Source organism: Notolepis coatsorum (assembly GCF_963971535.1).
Source record: "Notolepis coatsorum genome assembly, chromosome: 3".
NCBI lineage: Eukaryota > Metazoa > Chordata > Actinopteri > Aulopiformes > Paralepididae > Notolepis > Notolepis coatsorum.
Genome location: NC_140167.1, coordinates 57,380,840 through 57,403,305, shown reverse-complemented (window position 1 = coordinate 57,403,305; position 22,466 = coordinate 57,380,840). Strand labels below are relative to the sequence as shown.

Genomic DNA, 22,466 nt, shown 5'->3' with positions numbered 1-22,466 from the left:
GCCGGCTCTCTCCGGTCCACGGGGGAGAGATGTGGAGAGACCTCGTCTTGCAGAGCGTCTCCTCACCTTGCGTCCTCTCCAGGGGGGGGGGTTCCAACACACGGTAGTGTCGGGGGTCTTTATCCATAGAATAATCAAAGTATCCAAAGCATAATCCGTGCCTGGGAAGGCGGGCTGTCGGCGGTAGAATAATCCGGTATACAGGTCCACTCGCTCGTCGGCTCTGGGGCTCCTCGGGTGCAGCTTCACATAGGGTCAACCACCCTGGGTAAGCAGCCAGTTCTCTGCCCGAAACGATGGGGTACTGACTACGGTAGTATTCTCACCGCACGAAGCACTATATATTAACAGACTATTATTAGCTTAATAGACTACGTCCAACTCGACGATATAGTGCCAAATATGACTATTCAAATATTAATATACACGATGTCTCAATACCGATGGTAGGCCGAACTTGGCCTTACTCCCACACGTGGCATCGCGGGGAGGCTTTACGTCTGTGACTCTATTGGAGGGTAAGAAACTGGACTGAAAAGAAAGTCCTACTTTAGTAGCGCAGTATATATACGCACTATGAACAAATAGTCCCATTAGTGGTGCGGTAGCCAAATTCCTACGCGGAACTAGGACTTGTTCGTACATGTCGAGCGGTACGTTTGAACTGGGTCTGAGGGGTATGGCAGCCTGGCACCAAGGTCTCGACCAATAGTAGAATGGAGACTATTATGGGATGTTCAGTAGGCTAGAATGGATATTCAATGCATATTGTACAAGGAATATACAAGGGATATCAGGGAATATTAGAGAATATACAAATACAATTAAATATATATATATAAATAAATATATATATTCGGTTTAATCTGGCCCTTCACAACAGTAGTCAATGTGTATATTTTCATTTTTACCGATGTTTTATACGATTTATCGGAAATACAAATTTATCAGAAAAGAAGAAATGACTAAATCCAGATTCAACCCTGCCATTGGAAAGAGGAGCATTTTCCCTATCCATATATGTATGATTTGGCCATAATAAGGTCAAGGTCAAGTTCAAGGTCAAATATGAATTTATAATTAAAGTCGATTATCATTAATTACTGTATCTACAAATCCTTCTGTTTAATCATCTTCCCGCGGTTCATTTGCTTAGATTTTTTGTACACATGATCTCAATAAGGTGGTGAATGAGCTCAGTGAGCATTTTCTCCTACCTGTATAAATTTTTGATCATCATCATCAAAATCATAAATCATAATTAATTATAATTAATTTATTCATTACAATTGAATAATTACTAGTAACAGACACAATATTTCTGACACTGGAAATACATACCCCCAGGTCCCTAGATGTTCCTAGATACCAAGAACATGCTAATTGACCTTGCAGAAGTGGAGCAATCTTCCATTTACTTAGGCATGTACCTTTAGGCGAAAACGGTCTACAGATTAACAGGTTAAACACCGTCTCTGAGCACACTCATTTAAACACCATCTCTGAGCACACTCATCATGTAAACACTACACCATCTCTGAGCGCACTCATCATTTAAACACCGTCTCTGAGCACACTCATCATTTAAACACCATCTCTGAGCACACTCATAATTTTTTTTTTTATCCACTTTTTCTCCCATTTTCTACATTTTTCTCCCATCCCAATTTCGTATCATCCAATTCAACCCTCCCCTGTCACGAACGCTGTTTCTTGCCTCCCACAAGCCGGCTGCAATGTGGACTAAGTCATACATAGCACAAGTCCCCTCCGGTACTTGAGGTAACAGCAGTCGCATCTTTTCACCTGCACAGCTCGATCTCTCAGTGGCGAGGAGTAACGCGTGGGAGGCTCACGCTGCCCCCGACACTTCCTGATTCTACTGCGCAGGCGCACCAACCGACCTGTAGGAGTCGCTGTCCACAACGCCCGATCCCCACCCATCAGTTTCCCACCCCCTAATACGGCCAATGTGTATTAGTATGAACGACCAGCTAAACTGAAAGCAATGTGGAGCGCTGGGCTCGAACAGGCGAGCCCAGCGTCTCCGCATTCGTGGCGAGCGCCTTGCCCACTACGCCACGTAGCCGCCCAGCACACTCATCATTTAAACACCATCTCTGAGCACACTCATCATTTAAACACTACACCGTCTCTGAGCACACTCATCATTTAAACACTACACCGTCTCTGAGCACACTCATCATTTAAACACAGTCTCTGAGCACACTCATCATTTAAACACTACACCGTCTCTGAGCACACTCATCATTTAAACACTACACCATCTCTGAGCACACTCATCATTTAAACACAGTCTCTGAGCACACTCATCATTTAAACACAGTCTCTGAGCACACTCATCATGTAAACACCATCTCTGAGCACACTCATCATGTAAACACGTGGCATTCATTCCAACAGGCTGTGGATTCCCGAGACTCTGTTGCCATGGCGCTGTATTCCCAGTGCTTCTCCTGGATCATCCTAAAAATAAACCAGAAGATCAAAGGGAAGGAAAACTTCAAATCCATCGGCATCCTGGACATCTTCGGCTTCGAGAACTTTGAGGTAAGAATTCTGTTTCTCTTCTTCTGAAGTGGCTCATTATTCTGTTTGCTGCTGAATTTCCTTTTGATACTTTTGCGGTGGCTTTTATTCTCAGCTGACATACAGATCCACACATGAAAGAGGAGCATCATATATACTGTATGTACATTCCTCCCTCCAGGTGAATCGGTTTGAGCAGTTTAACATCAACTATGCCAACGAGAAACTTCAGGAGTATTTCAACAAACACATCTTCTCGCTGGAGCAGCTGGAGTACAATAGGTATACATTCTGCACATTTGTGTATACATCTATATACCTTCTGCAGCTGCAGTATATTCTGCATGTGTATACACCTACTATATCTGCAGACCTGTACATTCTGCATGTGTACACACCTATACACCTACTACAGATGGAGTACAATAGGCAAACATTCTATGTGTGTGTACACCTAACACAGCTGTAGATCACTGTACATTATGCATGTGTATACACTTATGTTATATACCTACTACAGCTGGAGTACAATAGGCAAACATTATATGTGTGTGTACACCTAATACAGCTGTAGATCACTGTACATTATGCATGTGTATACACTTATATACCTACTACAGCTGGAGTACAATAGGCAAACATTCTATGTGTGTGTACACCTACCACAGCTGCAGACTTGGACACTCATGTTGTCCCAGAATATTTTCTTGGCAGGGTAAATGTTTCCCTCTGTTGCAATGCAACACTAAAACTAAATTCAACTCAAAATAATAATAATAAATAATAATAATAATAATAATAATAATAATAATAATAATAATAATAATAATAATAATAATAATAATAATAATAATAATAATAATAATAATAATAATAATAATAATAATAATAATAATAATAATAATAATAATAATAATAATAATAATAATAATAATAATAATAATAATAATAATAATAATGGAATTCTGTTGGTTCTGGTTGGTGGGTGGTTCCTCTCTAGGATATGTGATCCATCATGACACTTCAATAGAGGATACACTACTTCAGAAAGAAAAGCCAGAGATCTAAGTTATATGTTTGTTACTATGTTTTGTGAGAGAAACATTCAAATGTATATGCTTTTGGTTATTATTGTTATATAATCCTTTGTGTGTTTGTATTTTCACAGAGAAGGGGTGCAGTGGGACGCCATAGACTGGATGGACAATGCAGAGTGTCTTGACCTCATTGAGAAGGTAAGATACCCCTATCATATATATCATATTCATGTATTAATGTATTAACTCTATTACTGATCGTATCAGTGTTACTTTGAGCAGATGGTGATTGGATGTGTGATTGTTCTTCTTGCATTAGAAACTGGGCATGCTGGCACTAGTGAATGAAGAGAGTGATTGGATGTGTTCTTCTTGCATTAGAAACTGGGCATGCTGGCTCTAGTGAATGAAGAGAGTGATTGGATGTGTTCTTCTTGCATTAGAAACTGGGCATGCTGGCACTAGTGAATGAAGAGAGTGATTGGATGTGTTCTTCTTGCATTAGAAACTGGGCATGCTGGCACTAGTGAATGAAGAGAGTGATTGGATGTGTTCTTCTTGCATTAGAAACTGGGCATGCTGGCTCTAGTGAATGAAGAGAGTGATTGGATGTGTTCTTCTTGCATTAGAAACTGGGCATGCTGGCTCTAGTGAATGAAGAGAGTGATTGGATGTGTTCTTCTTGCATTAGAAACTGGGCATGCTGGCTCTAGTGAATGAAGAGAGTCATTGGATGTGTTCTTCTTGCATTAGAAACTGGGCATGCTGGCTCTAGTGAATGAAGAGAGTGATTGGATGTGTTCTTCTTGCATTAGAAACTGGGCATGCTGGCTCTAGTGAATGAAGAGAGTGATTGGATGTGTTCTTCTTGCATTAGAAACTGGGCATGCTGGCTCTAGTGAATGAAGAGAGTGATTGGATGTGTTCTTCTTCTTGCATTAGAAGCTGGGCATGCTGGCTCTAGTGAATGAAGAGAGTGATTGGATGTGTTCTTCTTGCATTAGAAACTGGGCATGCTGGCTCTAGTGAATGAAGAGAGTGATTGGATGTGTTCTTCTTCTTGCATTAGAAGCTGGGCATGCTGGCTCTAGTGAATGAAGAGAGTGATTGGATGTGTTCTTCTTGCATTAGAAACTGGGCATGCTGGCTCTAGTGAATGAAGAGAGTGATTGGATGTGTTCTTCTTCTTGCATTAGAAGCTGGGCATGCTGGCTCTAGTGAATGAAGAGAGTGATTGGATGTGTTCTTCTTGCATTAGAAACTGGGCATGCTGGCTCTAGTGAATGAAGAGAGTGATTGGATGTGTTCTTCTTCTTGCATTAGAAGCTGGGCATGCTGGCTCTAGTGAATGAAGAGAGTGATTGGATGTGTTCTTCTTGCATTAGAAACTGGGCATGCTGGCTCTAGTGAATGAAGAGAGTGATTGGATGTGTTCTTCTTCTTGCATTAGAAGCTGGGCATGCTGGCTCTAGTGAATGAAGAGAGTGATTGGATGTGTTCTTCTTGCATTAGAAACTGGGCATGCTGGCTCTAGTGAATGAAGAGAGTGATTGGATGTGTTCTTCTTCTTGCATTAGAAGCTGGGCATGCTGGCTCTAGTGAATGAAGACAGTGATTGGATGTGTTCTTCTTGCATTAGAAACTGGGCATGCTGGCTCTAGTGAATGAAGAGAGTGATTGGATGTGTTCTTCTTCTTGCATTAGAAGCTGGGCATGCTGGCTCTAGTGAATGAAGAGAGTGATTGGATGTGTTCTTCTTGCATTAGAAACTGGGCATGCTGGCTCTAGTGAATGAAGAGAGTGATTGGATGTGTTCTTCTTCTTGCATTAGAAACTGGGCATGCTGGCACTAGTGAATGAAGAGAGTGATTGGATGTGTTCTTCTTGCATTAGAAACTGGGCATGCTGGCTCTAGTGAATGAAGAGAGTGATTGGATGTGTTCTTCTTGCATTAGAAACTGGGCATGCTGGCTCTAGTGAATGAAGAGAGTGATTGGATGTGTTCTTCTTGCATTAGAAACTGGGCATGCTGGCTCTAGTGAATGAAGAGAGTGATTGGATGTGTTCTTCTTGCATTAGAAACTGGGCATGCTGGCACTAGTGAATGAAGAGAGTGATTGGATGTGTGATTGTTCTTCTTGCATTAGAAACTGGGCATGCTGGCTCTAGTGAATGAAGAGAGTGATTGGATGTGTTCTTCTTGCATTAGAAACTGGGCATGCTGGCTCTAGTGAATGAAGAGAGTGATTGGATGTGTTCTTCTTGCATTAGAAACTGGGCATGCTGGCTCTAGTGAATGAAGAGAGTGATTGGATGTGTTCTTCTTGCATTAGAAACTGGGCATGCTGGCACTAGTGAATGAAGAGAGTGATTGGATGTGTGATTGTTCTTCTTGCATTAGAAACTGGGCATGCTGGCTCTAGTGAATGAAGAGTGATTGGATGTGTTCTTCTTGCATTAGAAACTGGGCATGCTGGCACTAGTGAATGAAGAGAGTGATTGGATGTGTTCTTCTTGCATTAGAAACTGGGCATGCTGGCACTAGTGAATGAAGAGAGTGATTGGATGTGTTCTTCTTGCATTAGAAACTGGGCATGCTGGCACTAGTGAATGAACAGAGTGATTGGATGTGTTCTTCTTGCATTAGAAACTGGGCATGCTGGCTCTAGTGAATGAAGAGACAAGAGAGTGATTGGATGTGTTCTTCTTGCATTAGAAACTGGGCATGCTGGCACTAGTGAATGAAGAGAGTGATTGGATGTGTTCTTCTTGCATTAGAAACTGGGCATGCTGGCACTAGTGAATGAAGAGAGTGATTGGATGTGTTCTTCTTGCATTAGAAACTGGGCATGCTGGCACTAGTGAATGAAGAGAGTGATTGGATGTGTTCTTCTTGCATTAGAAACTGGGCATGCTGGCACTAGTGAATGAAGAGAGTGATTGGATGTGTTCTTCTTGCATTAGAAACTGGGCATGCTGGCACTAGTGAATGAAGAGAGCCGCTTCCCCAAAGGAACAGACTTCACTCTGCTGGAGAAGCTCCACAGCAGACACGCTGTGAGTTGACTAAGTTACACGTAGGAACACACATATTCGCTGGTCCCCAATATGTAACGCAACGCTATGCTACACATCACAGCATCCAGGAAGTAGACTCTCCATTGAAGCTTTGATCAATTGGACCATTTCAGCAACTTATTTGAGTGTTGAGAGAAATAAGTCGCCTGAATTATTCTATGTTTGGGTGATATAGAATGTAAGTAAAATTGTATTACATAACGTACTGTCGCCCATCTCACTACCTGGTTAATTTGCCCGGCTGTGATATGTAGCTAGCACAGCGTAATGTTACATATCACAGCTGGGGCCCAGCAAAGAGGATATACAGTATACTTTGTACTCAGTACACTATATTGAGATGCACTGCTGTCAGGAAGCAAACTTATCTGTGTTTATCTGACCTGTGTTTTTCCTCCCCAAGACAAATCCTTACTATGTAAAACCCAGACTGGCTGACCATCAGTTTGGCATCAAGCACTATGCAGGAGAGGTGAGTTATGCAATGTCTTTATTTTATATAGTGTTGTTTTATCATATGTCTATTTTATAACATATATCAAATTGTCATAGAAAATAGAGAGATCATCCCATCGCATCCAACGCCGCCCTCTTCTTTCTTTCTCTCTCTCTCTCTCTCTCTCTCTCTCTCTCTCTCTCTCTCTCTCTCTCTCTCTCTCTCTATATATATATATATATATATATATATATATATATATATATATATATATATATATATATATATATATATATATATATATATATATATATATATATATATATATATATATATATATATATATATATATATATATATATATATATATATATATATATATATATATATATATATATATATATATATATATATATATATATATATATATATATATATATATATATATATATATATATATATATATATATATATATATATATATATATATATATATATATATATATATATATATATATATATATATATATATATATATATATATATATATATATGTCTCTCTGGCAGGTTCTCTATGATGTCAAGGGGGTCTTGGAGAAGAACAGAGATACTTTCAGAGATGACATCCTCAACATGCTCAAGGACAGCCGGTAGGACACACTTCCACAAACACGTTATTCTTTCTTTCTTTCTTTCTTTCTTTCTTTCTTTCTTTCTTTCTTTCTTTCTTTCTTTCTTTCTTTCTTTCTTTCTTTCTTTCTTTCTTTCTTTCTTTCTTTCTTTCTTTCTTTCTTTCTTTCTTCTTCATAGTGTACAATATTCAGTATGATGTTGATGCATTCCGTCTCTGTGTGTTTGTCTGCGTCTCCTCCTCCCAGACTGGACTTCATCTATGATCTGTTTGAGAAGGTGGGCAGCAGGAACAGCGATGAGAAGATGGGAACAGCCAGACGCAAACCTACTGTCAGCTCACAGTTCAGGGTAAGAGTTACTGAAGTTATTGAGTTATTCTAGTTACAGTGGTATAACATCAGGGGGCATTAGCTTATTAATACTATATAAATTGTGTTTGGGGAGAGAATCCCATTGACAGATTGTCTTTAGTCCAGAGAGGAGATTAACTATATCACATAGTCTCATCTGTGTGTCTGTCTGCCCCCCCCCCCCCCCCCCCCTTTGCAATTGCACTATTGTACTATACGCTTAAGCTAGACTGGAGGGAGTTACTGAAATTATTTAGTTATTAATTATACAGTAATATAGCAAGTTATAGTTAGGTTATCTATAATACTACTACTACTGCTACTACTACTACTACTACTACTACTACTACTACTACTACTACTACTACTACTAATAATAATAATAATAATAATAATAATAATAATAATAATAATAATAATAATAATAATAATAATAATAATAATAATAATAATAATAATAATAATGATAATGATAATAATTATGATAATAATAATAATAATAATAATAATAATAATAATAATAATAATAATAATAATAATAATAATAATAATAATAATAATAATAATAATAATAAACAACAACAACAACAACAACAACAACAACAACAACAACAACAACAACAACAACAACAACAACAACAACAACAACAACAACAACAACAACAACAACAACAACAACAACAACAACAACAATAATAATAATAATAATAATAATAATAATAATAATAATAATAATAATAATAATAATAATAATAATAATAATAATAATAATAATAATAACAATAACAATAACAATAATTAATGATAATAATAATAATAATAATAATAATAATAATAATAATAATAATAATAATAATAATAATAATAATAATAATAATAATAATAATAATACAAGTGTGTGTGTGTCTGTGTGTGTGTGTGTACCTGTTCTATAGTAAGTGGAGAGCAGATCTCTTCCCCTCTGAGGATTATGGAGCGCTGAGTCAGGACCTCAGACAGCTGGAAGCAGTCCAGACCTAGAAGCTCACTGACATTACTGATGACTGGAGAGAGAGAGAGAGAGAGAGAGAGAGAGAGAGAGAGAGAGAGAGAGAGAGAGAGAGAGAGAGAGAGAGAGAGAGAGAGAGAGAGAGAGAGAGAGAGAGAGAGAGAGAGAGAGAGAGAGAGAGAGAGAGAGAGAGAGAGAGAGAGAGAGAGAGAGAGAGAGAGAGATAGATAGATAGATAGATAGATAGATAGATAGATAGATAGATAGATAGATAGATAGATAGGCACTGAGAGACTGAGAAAGAAAGATAGAGAGGAGGGGGACACCGACATGAGAGGAGAGAGGGTGGGATAAGAGAGAGAGAGAGAGAGAGAGAGAGAGAGAAAGAGAGAGTCAGAGAGTCAGAGAGAGAAAGAGAGAGTCATAGAGAGAGAGAGACAGAGAGAGAGGAGAGAGAGACAGCATGCGTGAGATAGAGAGAGGGACAGAGAAATAATAATAATGATAATAAAAATAATAATGATAATAATAATGTGTCTTTTCTCTCAGGACTCTCTCCATGCTCTCATGGCCTCTCTGAGTGTTTCCAACCCCTTCTTTATTCGCTGCATAAAACCCAACATGGAGAAGGTTTGATTTCAACATTTATACTTCATGTAATTTTCTGTCTTCATATCAATACTGCCTTGCCGCCTGATGACAGACAAGGTGATCTCATGTGGTTTCTCATAAGGTTCATTGTAATGACATGCTTTCAACTCTGACACTTCTAGAATCCTACCGTGTTTGACCCGGAGGTGGTTCTGAACCAGTTGAGGTATTCTGGGATGCTGGAGACGGTCAAGATCCGTCGAGCCGGGTTCCCCGTCCGCAGAACCTTCAAAGACTTCTTCTCTCGGTCGGTACATCTCTTTATATCTGTCCCTCTTACCTTTTTTAGAAAGATGCCATATGTCATTTTGTCTATTCAAAGGTTATAAATCTCTGTCTGTCTCCCCCCCCCCCCCCCCTCTCTCTCTCTCTCTCTCTCTCTACCCCCCCCCATTCCTCTTCCTCTTCTATCTCGTCAGGTATAAGATTATCCTGAAGGACAAAGTCCCGGCAGCAGGGGATGATAAAAAGAGGAGCACATACATGCTGATCAAATATGACAAGACAAAGAAAGAGTGGCAGCTTGGGAAGACCAAGGTGAGTCTGGAGCAGCTGCCAGAGCCTTGTGTGATATGTGTTGGCATGAATGAAATGGGCTGGTGTGAGGCGTGGAAAACACACAGTATGGAATTCATGTCATGTAAAGATATCTATTGGAAAGTGTATATATTCATGTAAAGCATCTTTATTAGAATGGCCACACTCATGTACGAAACCTTTTTACTTGGGCGTATAGGCAGTCAACATGTGTTGTCTCTCGTGTCTCTTTAAGCTGTAAGGTCCCCCAATTGGGGGACCCTGCTGTTTTTATCATAAATCAATCAATACAGACCATAGTAGATGTTAGGGTTTGTAACCGACCTCAAACGCAACGGCACAGAGAGGAAGTTCAGAGTTAGCCAAAGCAAGGGCGTATTTATTTTCAGAGTCACAAGATGGAATGAAGTAGAGCAATCGAACAAACGGGGAATCTGGCATGTGAAGATTGTTGCGGCTCTGCAGATACTCCCAGTAGGTAGTGGTGAGGAATTGGCTAGTGACGTTTGAAGCGGCTCTGCAGATCCTCCCAGCTTTCACTCCCGGTGGAAACGGAGAGATAGAGAAATCAGAGTTAGCCCAGAACACACACAGAAGCAGAGAGGTGACTGATCCAGTATAAATCCAAGTGACTTGATCTGGATGTAGCCAATTACTTAAACATTTTCTTCACAAACATAGCCACAACACTGGTAAACAAACTACCCTCCCACTCAGGGCTTTATGGGGTAGAACACATAGTAGCTTACTACAAAAACCTAGGGGTCCGCAAGGACGACTTCAAGCTGGAAATGGTAACAACAGATGAGGTACTCAATAAACTGAGCGCCCTCCAACCTAACAAGGCCACTGGCCATGACAACATCCCCTCCAAATTCCTCAGAGACTCAGCAGCCGCCATCACACCAATCATCACACACATAATAAACCTCTCCATAAAACAGGGACACGTCCCCAAGGACTTCAAAATTGCGAGGGTGACCCCTCTGCACAAAAAGGGCAGCAAATTAGACCCAGGCAACTACCGCCCTGTTTCTATTCTCACCTCCATCTCGAAAGTCATGGAAAAAATAGTCTACGAACAGGTCGAAAAGTACCTAGCGGAAAAAAATCTAATCTACGAATTCCAATCTGGCTTCAGAACATCCCACTCCACTGACACATGCCTTCTCTATTTGAATGACCACATCAAACAAGAGGTGGACGCAGGCAAATACTGCGGCATGGTCATGCTGGACCTACAAAAGGCCTTTGACACGGTCAATCACTCCATTCTGATTGACAAGCTAAAAGCAATTGGTTTTGATAGTCTATCAGTGAGCTGGATGCAATCCTACCTTGAGGGGAGGGAACAGATGGTGGAGGTAAACGGTACCCTATCCCCCCCCCTCACAGTGAGCTGTGGTGTTCCACAAGGAAGCATACTAGGACCGCTACTGTTCCTAATTTATGCAAATGACATGTCGTCAGCTTGTGACTGCAACTTGTTCCTGTTTGCGGACGACTCAGCCCTGCTGGTCTCTGACAAGAACAAGTTACAGGTTAAAAAAAACCTCAGCTCGGAACTAGGCAGAATCTGCATATGGCTCGCTGATAACAAACTATCATTACACATGGGCAAAACAGAGTCCATTCTCTTCGGTTCAAATAACAAACTCAGCAAGACCGACGGCTTCTCAGTTACAGTGGGTGACAATATTGTCACAAGGAAAGATGAAATTACCTACCTGGGTTCCATCCTAGAGGCTAATCTCTCCTGTGACAAAATGGCATCCAATGTAATAAAAAAAGTCAACCAACGAACTCGATTCTTGTACCGGATCTCCTCTCTGGTAAACAAGAACACCCTGAAGACTCTGGCAGGAGCACTCATTCAGGGGTACTACGACTATGCTTGCACCTCATGGTACCAAAGCACCTCAAAGGCGCTAAAAACAAAATTACAAACATCTCAAAACAAACTGGTCAGACTACTGCTTGACCTTACTCCTAGAACCCACCTCACCCCTGCCCACTTTGACAACCTAGGATGGCTTAGAGTAGACGACAGAGTACAACAACTTGCAATGGGCCTGGTCTACAAGATACACTACACGACCAAGGTACCCATGTACATGTCAAAATACTTCCCAAAGGTCAGTGAATACCACGATCACAACACCAGAGGGAGCTCCACAAATCATGTTAAACCCAGATTCGGCTCAAATAAGGGACTAAACACGTTTCGCAATTATGCCACATCAATGTGGAACGCCCTACCCAAAGCTGTAAAGGAATGTGGATCACTACCCACTTTCAAAACCTCTCTCAAGGGACACCTACGGGAGACTGCAATTCAACACTGGCCCCTGTAAATATCCTAACCCAACCCCCTCCAATGTACAGTCATTTACCTAGTATGGTTTTGTCAATAGTTCAATGTACAATTGTGTTTGTTTGTACAGTGTCTCCTCCCCCCCCCCTCAATGTACAGTGTTACTTGTTTATACAGTGTGCCCCCCCCCCCCCCCCCCCCCCCCCCCCCAACCACCTCCAATGTAAATTACCCAGTATGGTTGTCAATATCCCAATGTACCCAACCCCCCCCACCCAACCTCCTCCAATGTACAGTTTCTACGTCAAATGTATATACTCCCTTTTCTTGACTCCTTCTGTATCACAAACAGTACTGTATTTGCAAATCTGGTATGTCATAAATGTATAGATGTAGCAGTACTGACTATCTGTATGTCATGTATGTCATATATGTCTATATGAATTGAAAATGGGGGACCCTGATGGAAACAAGACAAACGTCTTTCTCAGGTCTGCATCCCCTTAACAATTGTATGTATTGAGCCGTACTGTATTGTACCCATTCTGCAATCTGTTAAATAAAGTTTTCATTCATTTTCATTCATTCATTCATTCGGTGTACCACACACAAGTTAGCAGAGTCCAGAGAAAAAAACAATACGGTATCTTCAGTGTTAATCTAACACAAAAATTAGGTGAGTCCAGTACAAACAAAAACGGGATCTCTTCGGTGTTCACCAAACACACAAAAAACTGATAATCCAAAAGATAGTTTCCAAAAACTCACCAGAGCGCAACGCGAGAAGCGGGCAGATTACGAGGCGTAGCTCCGAACGGGGAACCAGGTTCTCCACAGCAGTTCTCCACAAAAGATCCTGGAGAGCAAAAGACAGCAACAGCGACGGGGAAGGCAGGTATATGCAGGTGTAATTCAAAACGACCCAACATCGATAGTAAGGGGGTCTGAGCATATAAAGCCTACAGGGGCGCTGATTACAAGCTGTGACAGCTGCGGGATGAGATTGATACTTGCTTCAAAAGCGTGTGGCGGGGAAAGCACCAATCAACACGGCACGCATTAATCACATAGTACCTTAAAGGAACGGAGCGTGTGGCAGGGAGCGGACCAAAACCTCACAGTAGATCCCCAATTATTGACGGAGTTAGAGCCCCGGGAGTCTGGGGTGGTAATGTGTACTTTGGCACACGCCTCACATATCGGCATGTAACACGAGAATCGCTCAACGGATTTTGTCGCCTGAAACAATCGACAGGCAACAAATAGGGCTTTAATTCTATATATATATTGTATTAAAAGAAATGCACACCCAAGCCGCTAGAGGTCGGCAAAGTGGCACGTCACGAATCGTCCTCAACAGGGCCCACATGTGGGCCCTTGGAAGTTAAGAGGTTGTTGTGTTTCTTTTTCAAATGTAGCTAAGAGTAAAGACCTTAACCCTATCAAAACAGCAGTCAAAGTGTATATTTTCATTTTTACTAATGTTTTTAACTGCCATTGGAAAGAGGAGCCTTTTCCCTATCCATAGGTGTATGATTTGGCCATAATAAGGTCAAGGTCAAGTTCAAGGTCAAATATGAATTTATAATTAAAATGGATTATAATTTATTACTGTATCTACAAATCCTTCTGTTTAATCATCTTCCCTTTATTCATTTGCTTAGATTTTGTACACTTGATCCCAAGAAGGTGCTGAATGAGCTCAGAGATTGGTTCCAGCACAATTGTAACATCATAATTTATATTCTCCTTTTTTTCATTACAATTTACTCACGCCTAGTAACAGACACAATATTTCTGACACTGGGAATTAAGGCTGTCCCCGAACCCTGTTTTTAGGGTTTGAACATTCGCCAGGGTTTATCGAACGAACGTTCGATTTTTATTTTTATTTTTATTTTTTAATAAAATTTATTTTTAATTAAATAAAAAAAACAAATTTAATAATACAATATTTTTTTTATTGTTTTATTATAGATCCTACGGAGGGCGGCATTGCATAGTCTATTGGTGAAAAACATGTTGTTTACAGTGGTGGCTGTTCATGTAAGCACCCACTCCCCACACTTTATATTTATGGATGAAGGATTGCACTACAACTCGTACACCTTACTGTAAATTGTACCTAAAATTGTACCTCATCCCATTTCTGCTTTGCACTAGATAGTACTGTACATTAGTACACTGCATAGTTGTGTATTGTATATTATTATGGTAACTCAGAACATTGTACATATGTCTATACCGAACAACTGTGACCTCATTTTCTTCTTCTAAATTCATGCTATATTATGTTATTATGTTATTTGATACTATCTTGTCTAGCACAGTCTCTGGAGCGTAACAGTAAGAAGCATTTTGTATGAAAGTATTCTGTACTTCTGTATGACAACTATTAAAGAACTTGAACTTGAACTTGAACTTGAGAACTTGAATTAAACAAAGCACTCAGAAGAAAATAAACAAGCTACTGCATCAAAGTTACTACTTATGATAAACAATAGCCCTTGCACACCGCAGTCACGTAAGGGGCTAGATAAACAAAGGCATTCGTTTTGTGGCATTAACGTTATATAGTTAGTGTTACACGTTCAATAACATCAGCATATTATTTACCCGAACATAGCAAGTAGCTGGCATTACTTGTCCTTCCGTTGCTCAGCCCTGAGTTGTACCCATTCTGCAGTCTGTTAATAAAGTTTTCAATCAGACACATGTATAGAAAGGCTTTGTTTTATTATAACATTCGTTGCAGTAAAATCATTATGCCTCGTTTGGTCATCCTCATCTACGTTCTCGGTGGGGAGCTAACGTATTAGCTGGTAAGTCTGTTGTGCTTCTCGCAAGCAGATCAATGGCGGCATTGCCGGAAGTAAAAAACTAATAAACGCTTGCCGATTGGTGGTAACAGCAGAGGCGGGTGCAAGCGGTGTGATGTAATTGGCAGAATCGCCTGTCAATCAAAATTGTTCTATTGCATTGGTTGAGAGCTCTGGTTGAGACAATAGTATCCCGCTGCAGCCCGGCAGACCATACTGGTTGAGCCGAGCGCCGCGGGGGACGCGCCTCTTCACATCGCCTCAACCACGCTCGCCTCCTTTTTCTTTTTTTCACAGAACGTTCGAACCCATTAATTAAAGTCTGAATGTCAGCGTAACGAACGAACGTTCGAACGTTCGGGCTCAGCCTTACTGGGAATACATACCCCCAGGTCCCTAGATGTTCCTAGATACCAAGAACATGCAAATTGACTGTGTAGAAGTGGAGCAATCTTCCATTTACTTAGGCATGTACCTTTAGGCGAAATTTCAGAAAATAGGGCTACAGCTTAACAGGTTACCTCTCACCTTTGACCTCCCTGACCTCTGCCCTGTAGGTGTTTATGAAGGAGTGTCTGGAACACCGTCTGGAGAAGGACAGGGACAAGGTGCGCCGCCAAGCAGCCATGATCATCAGAGCCCACCTGCTCACGTTCTCCGCCAAGTAAGACCTTTCTGCCAATACGACCTTTCTGCCAATACGACCTTACTGCCAACATGACCTTTCTGCCTGTTACAACCAAGCATATATGACTTGCTCTAAGGCCTCAACAGTCACAGGAATATGGCTAGTTTCCTTGATTGTAAAATGGTGGACAACAAGAAGTCAGACACGTTTTCAGCAAAAATAACAATATTTGTTTAACAACTATATTTTATAAAGGACAAAAGTGGAGAGCTGGGTGCACCAGCCTCCTTGGTTCAGGATATAATAATAATATTTACAAGCAGCAAAAAAGAACAAGAGCAAATGGTCCAAAAATGGTGAGAGCACAGGTGAGAGAGCAGCAGTGACGAGCTCCTGGTCTGTTCATATAGGGCGTGGAGCCTCGTTACCACACCTGTGTTTGATTACACAAAACAAATGTCAAATACAAGAAAGAACATGTGTCAATTACAACCCACCAATTAGTGACACCACACTCACCCCACAATGTGAATGTATCACCAAAAGACAGTAAGTAGACCCTCCACCATGTAAAAGTACACATAACACTGCCAATACAACCTTACTGCCAATACGACCTTTCTGCAAATATGACCTTACTGCCAACATGACCTTTCTGCCAATACAACCTTACTGCCAATACGATCTTACTTCCAACATGACCTTACTGCCAACATGACCTTTCTGCCAATACGACCTTACTGCCAACATGGCCTTTCTGCCAATACAACCTTTATGCCAATATGACCTTTCTGCCAATACGACCTTACTGCCAATACGACTCGTGTGAATGGGTTTCCTCCAATTCTCAGTGAGGTTCAACAATGTAATGCACGGATAAAACATGCACGTCCTTCACGCGTGCGGGACAGAAATAAAGTAATGATGAATTGAATGAATGAATGATGAATGAATTATAGAGTCTTCCCGGCTGGAATGATCCCAAATTAGATTAGATTAGATTTAAATGTATTGTGATTATACAGCGTAAGTACAGTATAATGAAAAGAGGTTGGCATCTAACCAAAGTGTAAATGTACAAGTGCAATAGCAAATGGCGTTGGCAGTGTGCTGACTATCATTCATTCAAGTTGAAAGCTGTACCCTGAGAGTTCTGTATGCTTTTGGCCCGCGTTACACTTGGCATGGGTGTGGTACTACGTGCACGCTACTTTATGTTGGTGTTGATTTTGCATATACTATGCGTTTGACAGGAAGCGCTTCAAGCACATGCGTAGCAGCATCATCACCCTTCAGAAGCACCTCCGCAGACACATCCTGCGAAAGCTGTTTGTACAGAAACGCAAGGCAACCCTGGTGCTGCAGAGACACAGGAGGGGTCAGGTGGCGCGCACCAGAGTCCGGAAACTCCGAGAGGAGAAGAGGAGGAGGGAGGAAGGGGAGAGGAAAAAAGAAGAGGATCAGACGAAAGAGCAAGGAGAGGGGGAGCAAGAGGAAGCGAAGGGAGGAGGAGAGAACGAAGATAAGGACACAGATGTAAGTGCCATGTATTTAGGGCGGTTTATAGAATATATGTAAAATAATGTAGGGACAAGACCATTATGTTTTTACTTCTGCCTTGAATCTGGTGAAGGCACAGTCAGCGTCGAAATGTTGTCAATTTTGCACCAGAAATGCAGGCGTAAACTGTCACTGTCCAGGCTGATGCCTGGTGCACAGTCAATTTCGCAGAGTAAATTTGACTCAAACTGAGTACATTTTACTCAAACTTTACTCTGCGAAATTTACTGTGTGGCAACACGGTCTCATCAGAAAACCTAAATCTAGTAGGCCTACTAATCGACCACAGGAAAAAGGGTACATGATGTACATGTTCCTAACATGACAAACATAAACATTCTATGAATGAATGAATGAAAACTTTATTTAACAGATTGCAGAATGGGTCCTGTTGCAAGTGTCTGCTAAAACAATAGCTAGAAAAATGTATGTGAAGAAAATTTCTCTCTTGCAGTCTCACATGTTTCGGCCTCTGCCTTCATCAAGGTGTCTGATGACCAGCTCCTTTTTTGGGTGTGCATTCTTCTATCTATTTAATTCCTACTAATACAATAGTTAACAGGAAAACACACTGGAGCCCAAGCTCTTCCCCCTATAGCAACGGAATCCTCCTGACAAGTTCTATATTGTTTCACATTCAAAACAGTCCAAGCTCATTGTCCTCCCTCCAGGACGAGGCCCGTGACGTGGAGGAGATCCTGCAGCTGGAGAGAGAGATTGAGCGCTTGCAGAGGAAGAGAGAGGACGGGGTGTCCCAGCTCTGCGAGTCATCCAAACAGGAGCTTCAGCTGCGCAGGGACGCCGAGCTCAAGCGGATGAAGAAGGAGGCCTCCCGCAAGGCCACGGAGCGAATGAAGCTCAACTTTGGAGGTCTGGATCCTGCAGTAAAAGCAATGGAGGCGAAGGCTACTGCAGAGGTGAATCAAATCATTTCTCTTTATACAAATTAAGAAATAGAATTGTAGAACCATGCTTTAGTTAACCCTCTCAGGTGGAGGTTTCTTTGGAATGTTTTCTGCAAACATAGAAAATATCAGTCAATTAATTAAAAACAACTGCAAACGGGAGTTTGGCTTTCCATGTTCCACTCAGGGGTATTGTAGTGTGCAGTAACTAATTGTACTTGTAGGGCTGTCAATGAATATTCTATATTGAAATTAATAATCGACTTGTAAAAAAATATATATATAATAATAATAATTATATAATATTGTGAAAAAAAAAACGGTGGGCGGTCGTTAGTGGTTAACATACCGTTGTATTCGTTCGGTACACAGCCGTTCGGTACGGTACACACTGAAACGGTTCGGTACGGATACGTGTACCTTTACACCCCTACTTAACATGTGAGACGCATCTTAACAGTTTGAGTGCCAGCCATTAACATGGGAAACATGGTTAAATGGCAGGACCCACTTCAATGATAGCGTTGTGAATGCATAATCTCTGTCTTAAATTATGTGTCTAATCTGCCTGTCGTTTATCAATGACTTGTTTGCAGTCAACATTGTCGAAACGGATTGTTTTTTAATTGGTTCATTTTCGTTTTTATAGCATTTTGAAAAGCCCTAGTTTTTCAGGAAAATATATAGATTCCGTGATAAAAGGCATTTACTGGAATATTCTAGCCAATATTATCGTCAATAAAAAATAAAACGACAAACAAACGCTATATAGCGTCGGGGGCACTCAAAGGTCGGCATGAACTAACGACAAAACGCGCCTGTGGCACTCAATGTGTTAAAAGTAAAACTCGCCTTTGAGTCAGGTGTATCAATGGGGTCTATGTCTCTAATTCTCATTTTCACGCATTCCTCCAGTTCAGATGTCACGAGATCCTCCCCCACTGAACTAAGCCATTCTGAATTTTACGCGTACCTCTGACGTAGAAGAATTCTCATCTGCATACCTAACCTGCAACCTCTATGGTTGTAGCCACCGCCCACAATCTACAAATCGAGGAAGTTAGCGATCTCTCCTCAGCTCTCTCCCCCTTAGCAGATCGAGTCGTAAAAGAAAAAAGCAAAAAAGCAGAGACAGAGGAGAGATCGCACTGTGGTATGAGCCTCTCTCTCTCTCCCTCTCTCTATCTGTATCTCCCTCTCTCTCTCTCTCTCTCTCTTTTGGGGAAGTGCTGTCTGACAGGGAAACCGCGACGCATGTGTGTGCATGTGTGCTCGGCTCAAGTCGCGAGTCACACACGCACGTGACACGCGGGCCCCCAAAGTATAATGGCTCCCCCCAAAGTATAATTTGTGTTTTTTTTTTCTTTTTTACTCAGTGAGCACTCATTTGCATTTGCATTGGTGACTTTCCCCCCCCCCCCCCCCCGCCCAAGTTGTTCACCCAAAGTATATTTCATTTTTGCGGGAATCACTGGTATTGACTGTCCATCCTGTCTTTTGTCATGTTGTATTGTCCTGTTACACTGTGTGACTATGTCTATAGTTTTAAATGTTGTAGTTACTGTACAGCACTTTGAGCTTTTAAATGCGCTATATAAATAAATTACTTGACTTGACTACGTACATCTGTACCGCTGACTTCCTTAACCCAACCTCTTCCCTCCAGGTGAAGCCCCAGGAAGCGGCAAGCGCCACCCCGGGCAAATCCAAAGAAGTGGAGGTGGACGAAGGCTTCCATGCTGAGGAGGAGTGCATCCCGCTCCCGGACTTCCCCCCTCCGGCTGAGACAGACACTCCCCTGGACCAGGACATCTTTGCTCAACTTCCCCCTCCTCCACCCGCCTTCGCAGAGGGCACCGTGTCCTCTGTGCCACCTTCTCCGCCTCCTCTGCCCACAGATGGCTCCATTCCGGGCCTCCCTCCACCTCCTCCTCTCGTACCACCCGGTGATGGCTCTGCCGTCACTCCCCCGCCTCCCCCTCCGCCGCCACACCCAGCCAAGAGGAAAGAAGGAGAGAAGACGGAGGACGGGAAGCGAGACACACAGAGGAAAGTGAGCATGGTGGAGAGCCTGGGAGACGGGGAGGAGCCCATCTACAGCATGCCGGCCGACACCGAGTCAGATTATGACCAGGAGGAGGAGGAGGGGTCCATCACCGCGGGAGACGACGGCTCCGTGTCCGGGAGCAACCGTGGCAGCGCCGCCGCGCCAGACGAGGAGCACCCGAGGAAGTCGACCTGCACCAACGCCAGCATAGAGTCCTACAGAGGCAGCTCTGACTCTGTGAGGGCACACACTCGCACGCATTCTTACACGCGTGTACGCAGACATGTATGGACGCTGGCACACATAATTACTTCAGTGCTATTATTATATGACATTTATAGTATACGTTTTTACCATATGAAAGTTTCTCAAAGGATTTTTGTTTTCATAACACATTATTACATGATTGTTTATGATTTCCCAGTATGCGGACAGTGATGATGACCATGAAGGCTTGGTGGACACCGATGAAGAGGTGACCAATGGTAGAGTAAGCATCCTCAATGGCAACGGCCCGCCCTACTTCCACAGCTACCTCTACATGAAGGGTGAGTTCACATGTCACAGCAGCATCTCAACACTTTTTAGTTGTCGTCTTTACAGTATATACCGCGTGAATGTTGCCCAGGGCATACTTGAACGACAAGAGGATGTTTTCTTCTGACAACTGTTACTCGGCTGAGTAACTTAAAAGGTGAAGACAGAAACGACCCGACTGAGTAGTTGCAAGGGGGAGGATGGGTTACACACATTCATACCTACTGGTAGGTGCTGCCTAGTACACTAATCGTATTCTTCCTCTGAGTCGCTCTGGATAGGAATGTCACACAGTGGCATGGATGTGAAGTGAACTGGTCAAAGTGCATTGCCTGTAAGTCGCCACTAGGAGCTGAGTGGCCAATCGTGAGTGAGTGAGTGAGTGAGTGAGTGAGTGAGTGAGTGAGTGAGTGAGTGAGTGAGTGAGTGAGTGAATGAATGAATGAATGAATGAATGAATGAATGAATGAATGAATGAATGAATGAATGAGTGAGTTAGTGACATTGCCGGTCATAGAGATGCTTTGCTTCAAGTTTATTTGTCACTCTCTGACTTTTCACAGTAGAGTAGTGAAATTATTTAGTCTTGGCTCCTCGGCCTAGTAGCAACATCACACAGTATTACAGACAATAATAATAAAGTAAACAATAAAAACAAAAAAAAATATCAGCATAGTATTAACAAATTAAATATAAAATATAAATGATAAAAGATGTATTGTGTGCAGAAAAACAATTATTGCAAATATAGCAGATATTAAATATAAATGACACGTGTACTGTGTGCAAATCAATGCTATGTGCAGGTCAGTATTGTGTGCAGTGGCAGTGACAGCTATAAGGTAGCACTGTTTCTCCTCAGTCACAGGTCCCTAGTCTGCTGGTCCGGGCCGTAAGGCTGCGGTACCGTTTGCCAGACGGTAACAGCTGAAACCGTTTTTGGTTGGGGAGGTCGGGTCCTTAATAATCCTGCAGGCTTTGCTGACACACTGTCCGTTATTTACCCTGGATGGAGGGGAGGCTCACAACCACAGATGTTCTGGGCTGTTCTCATGACCCTCTGTAGTGCTTTGCGGTTGAGGGCAGAGCAGTTTCCATACCAGGCGGTGATGCATCCAGCCAGGATGCTCTCTGTCATGCCTCTGTTGAAAGATTTTTTACTTTCATGTCTCCCCTCCCCTCCCCACCCCTCCTCTCCTACAGCTGGTCTGATGATTCCGTGGAGGAGGCGCTGGTGTGTGCTGAAGGATGAGACCTTCATGTGGTTCCGGTCCAAACAGGAGTCTCTGAAGTCTGGCTGGCTCTACAAGAAGGGAGGAGGGCTGTCCACTCTCTCACGCAGGTTGTTGTAATAGTTACTGTACGTATGCATGCTATATGAATACTGGATGCTTAA

At 41.9% G+C, this 22,466-nt stretch overlaps 1 protein-coding gene across 1 annotated transcript in view; it reads left to right on the top strand.

Annotated features, from left to right (window-relative positions):
* Positions 1-22,466, top strand: part of LOC311225823 (unconventional myosin-X-like) — a gene marked incomplete at its 5' end in the record, with an annotated part of 175,189 nt that overhangs the window by 105,115 nt on the left and 47,608 nt on the right. The window contains 16 exons of the mRNA XM_084311217.1: positions 2,425-2,571; positions 2,732-2,832; positions 3,719-3,785; positions 6,552-6,644; positions 7,069-7,137; positions 7,669-7,751; positions 7,980-8,082; positions 9,622-9,702; positions 9,846-9,970; positions 10,143-10,260; positions 15,951-16,057; positions 17,275-17,557; positions 18,253-18,498; positions 20,153-20,770; positions 20,958-21,081; positions 22,274-22,418. Coding sequence (XP_084167343.1) covers positions 2,425-2,571; positions 2,732-2,832; positions 3,719-3,785; positions 6,552-6,644; positions 7,069-7,137; positions 7,669-7,751; positions 7,980-8,082; positions 9,622-9,702; positions 9,846-9,970; positions 10,143-10,260; positions 15,951-16,057; positions 17,275-17,557; positions 18,253-18,498; positions 20,153-20,770; positions 20,958-21,081; positions 22,274-22,418 — 2,510 coding nt within the window. The remainder of the gene's footprint in view (positions 1-2,424; positions 2,572-2,731; positions 2,833-3,718; positions 3,786-6,551; positions 6,645-7,068; positions 7,138-7,668; positions 7,752-7,979; positions 8,083-9,621; positions 9,703-9,845; positions 9,971-10,142; positions 10,261-15,950; positions 16,058-17,274; positions 17,558-18,252; positions 18,499-20,152; positions 20,771-20,957; positions 21,082-22,273; positions 22,419-22,466) is intronic.